This window comes from Nicotiana attenuata, unplaced genomic scaffold (assembly GCF_001879085.1).
Source record: "Nicotiana attenuata strain UT unplaced genomic scaffold, NIATTr2, whole genome shotgun sequence".
Classification (NCBI taxonomy): domain Eukaryota; kingdom Viridiplantae; phylum Streptophyta; class Magnoliopsida; order Solanales; family Solanaceae; genus Nicotiana; species Nicotiana attenuata.
The window spans coordinates 109,748-120,355 of NW_017670838.1; the positions used below are offsets into that span (position 1 = coordinate 109,748).

The 10,608-nt window shown below is 38.1% G+C and overlaps 1 protein-coding gene across 1 annotated transcript; it reads right to left on the bottom strand.

The window, feature by feature from the left end:
* Positions 1-924: 924 nt before the first annotated feature.
* Positions 925-9,796, bottom strand: LOC109243793 (splicing factor U2af large subunit B; the record flags this gene model as incomplete). Its single annotated transcript, XM_019410780.1, is given in 12 exon segments — positions 925-1,398; positions 1,705-1,772; positions 1,881-2,016; positions 2,120-2,566; positions 2,941-3,053; positions 3,132-3,192; positions 4,295-4,354; positions 4,451-4,495; positions 4,582-4,652; positions 5,253-5,323; positions 9,214-9,321; positions 9,522-9,796. Coding segments are annotated over 12 exon segments (1,593 nt in total), but the record flags the coding sequence as incomplete, so codon positions are not given.
* Positions 9,797-10,608: the final 812 nt, after the last annotated feature.

Genomic DNA, 10,608 nt, shown 5'->3' on the forward strand with positions numbered 1-10,608 from the left:
TTGAAATCAGTTTTTTTGGTAATAATGAATGTCATTTAAGTCCACACCTAAGTTTGGGAATTTTAACTAACGAATACACGTCAACTTGCGTCATTGCCTTTTTAACCATCTTTTATCTAGAGTGAGATGCGACACAATATGCCCGAGTGCGAAAAGAGAAACAGATTGAATAAACAAGCGTTGATGATAGTTTTTTTGTAAGGAAAAGAGCTAAAAATGCGTTGATATTAGTCTTTCCTTTTGTAATAAACAAAAGTAGATACCCTATGTGAATATTCGTCTGTTCACAAAACAGTAAATTTCGTGAACGCTTTTATGAGAAATATCCATGAATATACTCGAATCTGAATATGAACTAAACTAATAGAGGGCTTTTTACTCAAAAAGTAGAGGCGTCAAAGAAGCAGCACTAAGAACAATATGGTCTTGAAACATGAAGCACTAAATCACTCTCTCTATCTTGAAGACTTCTAACAGCAGACCCTAGGCATTTATGAGTAGTTGTCACTATGACAGACGTCATTTAAATATGAAAAAAAGATGCACAAATGTTAGCCTTCTTTTTTGTAAGCATCATTTCTCTCCATCTACATGTCAACCATAGTAAGCTCAAGTTCTATAAATCTATAACTAAAACCGAGAGAGAATCCAGCAGCATCGACTTGCAGCTTTCGTTTGTCAAGAAATCCCAGTAAATATCATGTATAGATAAACAAGTCAAATATTGAAAGATCCTTGAATATTGCATAACCAATCTCTACAGTAATAGTTGGGCGACCTGCGGGTAATAGGAGCACCTTACAATCCATTGAAACATTCTTTCCAAGACTGATTCTAGCCGCTGTAAGCATAAAGAACTAGAAGATTACACTACTATTTCCATGAAGCGGAATTTAAAAAACTAAAAAAAGGAAAATAAACAAGTGAAGAAGAGCATTCAGATTTTTCACTGGAAAAAATGAAACAGTATGAAGACCTGAGACGTTACTTGCATCAATTTTAACACTGTTTGGTCAAAGCACAAACGTCCTCACGTTTAAAAACTATAGAACTTAAATTATCTACCATCAGCAACACATAAGTCCAACCTAAATGGATATATAATTCAGAATTAAATGAACAACATCAAAAGAAAACCAAAAAGAAAACGGAAATGGGCTATACTTCTAGCACTAGTCCAAGAGATTAATTCCTTTAAGCCATCCAAGAGTCCCCATTAGGTAAGACTCGACGAGCACTTATCATAGTGGGTCGGTACAACTAACCATCATAGTCCCCCTCGTAGAACTTGTTTTCTGGATAGAAGACAGCAACAACTTGGTTGCCACCAAATTTTCTTCCATTCAGACTCTGCCTAGCTTTGCTGGCACTGTCGATATCCGCATACTCCAAAAATACCTAAAAGGTACATAAACGATTTAGAAGTTCCACATTCAGAAGTGAAAAACAACATTACCATTGACAAAGAACCAATCCACTTGGACCCTTCTTTCAATTGGCTGAAATCAGTCGTCATATGAGGAAGTAATAACTAGTCACAGTGAAAAGCCACTTGACAGAAATTACAAGCCATTTTTAGATGGTCATAGCAAAGATAATTAGATCTAGGTTGTATCACTTCTCTTGTAACAAATACAGGATCACTACTAACAACTTATAAACTTTAAATGATCCAGGCTAAGAAGTCTGCAGGTATATTTTTACCTTTCCAACCCCTGGTGTGGGCTCGCCATTAGGACTTGGACGTGGAATAACAACATTCACCAGAGATCCTGCAGAATATATGTCAAAATGGAAGTTTTTAACAAGTATTGCTGCCAAACATTAAGCCATATGCTTAGCACAACAAGGAGAAAAAATCATCTTATCTAAATACCCACCAAATTTCCCACATTCAGTTCTCATGTCTTCCAAAATATCTTGATAGTCCTCATCGTCGTTGAGCTCATCTGCACTAACGACTTCTGTTAAGCTCAGGACCTTTGTGGCTAATGTAGCAGGTTGTAACATGAGTCTCTGCGAAAGAACATATATTAAGGGGTGAGCAGCCAAGTCCTTGTGTAAGAAATCAAATCCTAAGGAATGGAGAATTGAACTAGAAAGCACAGAAATGGCTCACCTGCAAAGCTATCTGCTGTTGTGCATGCAACAATACACTCTCTTGCTCGGGTTTAGGTTGTGTTGTACCCTGGTTAGCACGCCTAACAGTAAGGGTTTTATCGCCCATTTTAATACCATTAAGAGCTGCACAAGCAATATCAGTAACAGAGACATCCTGATAGACACAGAAGGCATAGCCTTTTGAGTTCCCAGTTTCTCTATCTTTGACCAAATCAAATCCTCTAAGTGGACCAAAAGACTCTAACAGCTCTCTAATCTGTGCTTCTGTGAAATAGTAGGGCAAACCACCAACAAAAATACGATCAGGACCTTCCAGCCCTCCAGCAGAACCTGGGCTCAATCCAACAGCTGCCAGGTTGAGGTTTGGGTTTGGTTGGCTAGGACCAAGAGTAGCAGCCAGAGAAGGATTGTAATCGCTCGGTCTTCTGACCTTACAGGGTGCGCCCTGGACAAAAAATGCGTGCACAGAGAAGCACAGAGCAGTCAGTTGAAGGTAACAACATATACTTGATGTTGGATAAAGAATTATCCAGTAACATCTGATAAGCTCCAATAAATGACTAACAAACAAACAAAAGAGAAAGAAACAGGTTTGAGGATATCAGCTCTTATAACAGGAAGGGGATGAAAGATGTTGCTTCCAAAATTTTCTTGGACTAAACAAGACTCAAGGGATAGAGAATAGTTGCATGTCCCTAAAACTATAAGTTTCTACACCCTTGCTTTCTCCCAAATGGATAAACCACCTACACAAGAGGTCAAAGGTCTATCTCTTCTTTAAATCATAACTAGTTGATCAGCTATTACACATTCAGGTACCTCAAATATGATGCCGTCCAAGGCCATGGCATTACTCGCTTCCTCTACTGATCTCATTTCAACAAAAGCAAACTTCTTTTCATAGTTTATATAGACATTGACAACAGCATCCCCTGAAAATTTTCAACAATACTCTGAGCATCTGAAAGGTAAATTTAGTTGTACCAAAGGAGAACAAATTTTAAACTAACCTGGACCAGCTGTGTTTCCTCCAATTGCAGACATAACATGACTAAAGAAGGTCGCAACAGACTGCATGAGAATCAGTGTGTCAAGACAAACAAGAGGTATGTATGAGAGCAATGTCAGAGATAGGTCACAGAAAATCAGCTTTAACCATGCGGTAAAAATGGAAAACTACATGCAGATTTTCTCTTAACAGATAGTGACTTCAATGGATATCTTTAAAAAAAATATCAGCTATTTGACATTAGAAATAATAACAATGGCACATGGAATGAGGTTGGTTCTGTGAGATTTTACTATAAATTATTTCAAATTATTAATTCTTTAAACATAGACTTGAATAGTACTTTGAGCACCATTCAGAAAATCACCACTACCATATTTACATAGAGAGTAATAGTAAAATAAGTGAAATGACTAAGAAAGATTTTCACGGCGGTGACAGTAAGAAAGGTGAGCCGAGGGTCTATTGGAAACAACCTCTCTATCCTCGCAAGGTAGGGGGGGTAAGGTCTGGGTAGTACACTACCCTCCCCAAACCCCACAGTGTGGGATAATACTGGGTATGTTGTTGTTGTTGACAGTAAGAAGGGTACTACTACCGATGTCATACTATGTTGACAGTAAATCAGATGAAACTAAGTTATACTGATCGAAAAAACGGCGTAACAAATTTTACCTCCACAAAATGTAAGAAGTACTAAACCACATTAAAAATATTGAAATGAATCTGAAAGATATCAAAATATGAAAAGGAACTAAGTAACTTCCCTAATTTGAGTAGCCAAATTTTAAACAGCCCAAGTCAAGTCACAAGAAATTCCAAATTTGGACCAAAGTGACTCCAACCCCATAATATGTCTCATATTTGAAGGCGAAAAAAGGTGAATAACTCAGACAACTAAAACTAAAAGGTCAGCTTGGTGCACAAAGTATCCCGTGTTCATGCAGGGTCCGGGGAAGGGTCGCACCCTAATGGAGCGTGATGTAGGCAGCCTAACCTGATGCAAGCATCAATGGCTGATTCCATAGCTCGAGCTTACAGGTTAACTACTATGCAATAAATACAGGAGAGTGTGTTCATTTAGTTTGTTTCAACAAATAAACATTATATGGAAATGTCATAAAGACCTACTTCTTCATGAGATTGGTGAGGGTGGTCTAATACCTGTTCATTTGCATGAGCTGGTAGTCCACCAACATAAACTCGCCGAGCATGCCTAGTAGCCTGATAACAGAACAAGTTAGGAAATACTTTAGGTTAAAAAAGAGGAACTCATAAGCACCGTGAGCTTGAAAAGGAAATTACTAACACATTACGAACCTGCTGTGTCATTGCCTGGATCGGCATAACAGGAAGAGCTCCAAACTACCACAACCAACAGGGAACAAACAAATGAGAATCTTGATAAAAACATTGAATCCACACAACTGAAAAGGGAGTGCTGACAGTACCTGGCCCGATGCTAAAGGAAACATGTTAGGAAACATTCCAGGAATTGGTGGGTTGGTCCCAGGAACTTGACCTGCAGAGGTAACCAAGCTACAGTTGAAAATGACATCATCACATATACTTTAAACGATACGAGAGTGAGTATTTACATTTCCCTTTTTAAAATGATTTTGAAAGAATAAATGAATTCTGTACTAAGAAATCTAAGTAAAACAATATAAGGAGTAGAAATTCTACAGTGTATTCAGAAAATATTTGTAACTACCAAACAGGCAATTCCTGGATGAAGATGAACAAGACCTGTATTGGTTCTTCCTTGTACATAAAAGCTACAGAAGTCGGCTCACACCCATTGTCAGCACAGTGGGGCAAGTAGCCCAACATTGCCTTCTTAGAACATAACAAGACATACAAAACAAACAAACAAACACCAAACACAACAAGAAACCAAAAACCCTCAGTTTTGGAATTACTTCACCAAGTAAACAATAAATAAAAACAAAACAGCCAATCTATTCCATGACTCAATACCAATATAGGTGGAAGTTAAAGAACCAAAAAGCTTACCAAAACGTAACCATGTATTTTGATATGAACTTCCACACTATGTCAAAGAGAAATGTGGCAGTTATCAACATAATATCAGCTGTAACCTTAATGATGAAATAAGTACCTGCAGCAGCCGTAATGCCAGGTAACATTGCAGAGGTAGGAGGTGCCATATCAAAACCACTGATCCTTTTGCTGAAAAAATACAACATTAATAATAGCAATGAAGTGACAAAAACCTGACTGCCAATAAAACATTTAATGATCCACATAACATTGGCCAACTAATTAGCTCTTGGGACATGTACAAGAAATTTTAAAAAAAAAAAGGTATAGCACAAGGCAAAACTTGCCAGTTCATTAACAGAGTCAATAGAGGAACAAGGAAAAAGTACGGTTATGATTTTCTTGTGTTACAGTAGATTAACACCACAAGATCCCACCATTATAATGTGGACATGACAGGACAAGAACAAGAGGGAGTACTTGGCTCCAAGCACGGAAAGGAGAAAGAACTACTGCAACTTCGCAAATATCATCCCAATATCTCAAGTTATAACCCTTCAACCCCAGATTAATAGAATAAGTTTGACAAGTTGTGCTATATTAAAGTTTCAGAAATAGCAGCGTGTATTACAAGACACTTAGCAGTTCCAAATACATTCTAAAGATAGTTTTGTGTACAATATATCGAAAGCATGTCATTTGACCTAAAATAGAGGTCAAGAGATCAATCGATGCAAGCTGTGAGAGTAAGATTTAACTTTTTTACAAAGCTACCGAACAGGTGATTTCTCTGTTGAACAAGTCCGGTTGATACATGCTATGACCATCAAATACTGTAATATGAATATGCTAGTCCTTCAAAGAATTACAAGTCCTCAGTGTGATTTATGACACTACTATCCAACTCTCCAAGAAACAAAAATATTCTTGAGAGGGAGGCAAATCATGGATGCAGCTTTAATAGCTAATGTCGTCTAGATACTAGGCTAAGAGAGAGATACCAGGTATAATGTGCAACCTTGATATTCAGAAGCATACGATCATGTGAACTGGAATTCTTGCTGAAGGTCCTTAAAGATTTAGGTTTTGACAGGAAGTGGCTGAACTGGATTTGGCATTGTATCAGCACGCTCAGGTTCTCTGTACTTATAAATGGATCACCACAGGGTTTCTTTGCTTCCCGACGAGGCCTTAGATAAGGAGATCCAATTTCTCCTTTCTTATTCTTGTTGGTAATGGAAGGACTTAGTAATATGATCAATGAAATGCATACAGGATCAGGGCCTCTCTATTTCACTTCTTCTCTATGCTGATAATTCCCTTATTTTTTGTGAGCCAGAGGTGAATCAATTGGGATTTTTGAGAGTTGATTCTATGTGTGTTTGAAGAGGTTTCAGGACTTCATGACAACTGGAACAAGAGCAGAATAATTCCAGTGAACACAGTTCAAGATTTGCAGAGTGTTGTTGCAGTTTTAGGGTGCCGAACAGAGTTTCTTCCTACAACTCTACAAGTTACCTGGGATTGCCTCTGCCAGCAAAAGCAAATCTGAATTTTTCTGGCAAGGAGTGGTGGATAGATGTGAAAAAAAATGGCTAACTTGAAGAGATAATATCTTTCTTTGGGGGTATATTAATACTTCCTTTTTAGTCTGTTCCAAAATAAATGACACATTTCTAAATTTGGAAATAATTCAACTTTAAACTCTTTATTTTTGCTCATTTTACCTTAATTAGAAGCTTTTATAACCACACAAATGTCATGGCCCTACAAAGCTTTTACCCCTTAAGCTTTTAAGACAACAAGTTTCAAAAGTCTTTCTTCTTTTTTCTTAAACTCTGTGCCGAGTCAAACTAACTCATCCAAATTGAAACGGAGGGAGTATTAATTAACAGCATATTGGGATTCGATTCCAACATATACTATGTCCTTATGTCTCATGTCATCCAAAGTGGAGAAGAAAATAGACAAGCCAAGAAGGGAATTTTTCTGGCAAGGCAATAAAGAAAACAAAGGGATTAATCTTGTCAAATGGAGCATTGTCCCTGCAACAAAGGAACAAGGAGTTTTGGGCATAAAGAACTTAAGTATACAAAACAGAAGCCTTTTAATGAAGTGGCTTTGGAGATTTAGTGCAGAAGCCGACACCTTTTGGAGGAGAGCAATAGCAGAGAAATTTGGTTTTCTGAATGTATGTTGCACCAAGAGAGGTCCCTCTTCACAAGGAATTAGTATCTGGATGAACATAGGGTCCTCATAGCATATTTTCTCACAGCATATTGATTTCAAGATAGGTAATGGAAGGAAGATTTCCTTTTGGCAAGAAAATGGTTGGGGCATCTACCTCTCAGAGAAATTTTCCCTGTAATATACTGGTTGATACCAGACAAAGAATTAACAGTAGCACAATGTTGGGAAGACAATAGCTGGAATATAAAATTCAGAAGATACATAAACGATGGGGAGCTAAATGAGGTTGCCAAATTCTTCAGTGTACTACCTACTTCTGTAAGCTTAATCAGTAATGAAGACTGTTTGATACGGAGAGGCCACAACAAAGGGGTTTATACTGTCAAGATATGTTACAACATATTCGTGAAAGAAGTAAAACAGTTTCTTATTGTTCCCTGGAAGCAAATCAGGAAATCAAAAGCTCCTACGAAAGTTAGTTGTTTTGAATGGTTGGTGGCTAAGAAGGTTTGTTTAACTCAGGACAATTTACCAAGAAGAGGATTCCAAATAGTTAACAGATGCTATATGTGTAAAGAGGAGGCAGAAAGTATCAATCATCTATTCTTACACTGCAGAGCTGCCACACAGTTGTGGCAATTAATTTTGAACATTTGGGGAATTAAATGCGGGAAGCGCAACTTAGGTGGTTTGGTCATGTGAGGAGGAGGAGCACAGACGCCACAGTGAGGAGGGGTGAGAGGTTGACATTAGAGGGCCTAAGGAGAGGTAGAGTTAGGCCAAAAAAGAGGTGGGGAGAGGTGATTAGGCAAGACATGGCGCAACTTCAGCTGACCGAGGACATGACCCTTGATAGGAAGGTATGGAGGTTGAGGATTAGGGTAGTAGAGTAGGTAGTCTAGAGTGTTCATAACAGTAGTATTGGCACGCAGTCTCGCTTACTGTTGGTAGTAGGTTTTTATGACTAACCGTTGTTTTCTTTCATTGTTGATCACCTTACTGTCTTGTTGTTTTTATTCTGCTTTTATATGGCTTTTTGGTCCTTATCAAAAAACAAATATGGCTTTTTGGTACTGTCCCTTGTCTATATTTTCATTAGTGTGGTGCTTATGCTTTCCCGAGGCGAGGGTCTATAGGAAACGACCTCTCTATCCTCACAAGGTAGGGGTAAGGTCTGCGTACACACTACCCTCCCAAGACCCCACGGTGTGGGATAATACTGGGTATGTTGTTGTTGTTGGGGAAGTAAATGGGTGATGCCAAGCACTACTGCTGAGTTAGTGTCATGCTGGAGTAGAAAGGGACTGTCAAAGCAAATGAAGAAGGATTGGAATACAATACCAGCAGCTATATGGTGGTGCACATGGAAAGAAAGGAATAAGAGATGCTTTGAAGGACTGGAAAATTCATTCTTGAAGATCAAATCAGACTGCATTTTGTTGATATCTTTTTGGTGTAAGCAGGATTGGATAGATGGTAGTAAAACCCTGCAAGAATTCATAGATCTTTTGTATTGACACACATGGTTTTCTTTTTCCTTTTTTTTTATTTTCTGGGATGTAACCACAGTACTCTCTTAGTGCTGATTTTCTTATATCTATAATACCTTATCATTTCTCAACAAAAAATAGCAAAATCCCCCTATAGGCATTTTAGTGCACTTCTATTTAAAGATTGGGTAATTGTCATTTCGTTCCAGCCTGACAGATCAAAGAGTCCAATATAAGTTTGACAAAATTTCCAGTAAGCTAGTGTTTATATAAGGTAGAGCCAACTATAAACAGAAGATCAAATAGTAAAAACCAGTCTTAAATGAATATTAGGATTTAAAAAGAGAGAATATAACATGGAAATGCTCCAGTGAGAAGACATATGAGCAAACAGCTAACCTCTTGGATCGAGAACGCGATCGAGACCTTGATCTGTGCTCAGATCTACCCCTTGAGCGAGACCTGTGTCTATGCCGACTCTCTCTATCTTTGTCATGTTCTCTTTGCCTTTAAACACAATCATATGAATATATTACAAACTCAAAATGAAGCATGTTTCCACTACCACTCAACAACGATTTGAAAATTTAAAGATCATAAAACATGATCCTCAAGTCTAAATCCAACTCATAACAGTAACATAAAGCCAAATTAAAATCACATAAACAATATAAATACTTAACATTGGAAACTGCTATAGCTCTTACTGGTCATAGTCTCGATTTCGCTGACGATCATCATCATCTCTATCTCTGGTCCTCTCCTTCTCCCTTCTGTCGCTCCGATCCCTATGGCGGTCTCTGTGATGACGATCACGGTCCTTCTCCCTCTCTCTATCCCTGTCCCTGTCCCTGTCCCTACCCCTGTCCCGGTCTCTGCCTCTATCCCTATCCCTGTCCCGGTCCTTATCACGCCCTCTCTCCCTATCCTTTTCCCTGCTTCTTGATGAATCCCTATCTTTTTCGTTCTCACGAGAACTATGCTGGAAGAGGCACACAAATAAATAAATAAATAAATAAAATAAGCAAGTGAAGGGAACTAGAAAACTAGACATACACATACAAAACTAAGGATGGCAAAGGAATTATATTGTTGGTCAAATCATAATAGTTAAGATTGAAACTAAACAGATGAAAGAAGGCAAAAGACTAGAGCACCCAAAACTAATACTAAGAAAAGCAGCCTGATTAAGACCCGGTCAATTCATTGGAAAATGTTCAAAAACCCAAAGACATTCCTTTTGGGTGCTTAGTTTTCACATATCGGAACTGCATATGCAGATAGAGTCCACCAATCTGCTTGTACAATAATGGTTTTTACACAGAAATCATTTCTGCTTAATGCATGAATCATACTCGGGGTCACCCAGGGAACTCTATCCCTGCAGGGATGGAGTGACAAGTTGTTCTAAGAATTCAAGAGATCTGTGACACGAGCTGTTCATCAATATGACAGGTGTCAAGAGGAAGTGCAAGTATGCAGCTGCTGCGTTATCTCTCTCTCTCTTCTTTTTTTTTTTTTTTAACAGAGGGGCTTACCCAGAATATTCATGAATCACATCCCATCAAGCAGATAGCAGCTTCAATATACAATCCTAGAATACTTAAATCCTTACTATTAGAACGATCCACACAGTAAAAGGAGCAATACTCATAAATGACCTCATCAAAAAAAATCATTATGAAACACAAACAAAATCAATGCACCATTCTAACGTAACACCTTTCTCTGCCAATAAAAGCCGCAACATCAGACTTTTCAGATACAGCCTCTTCTTTTTTTTTTTTTTTTTGG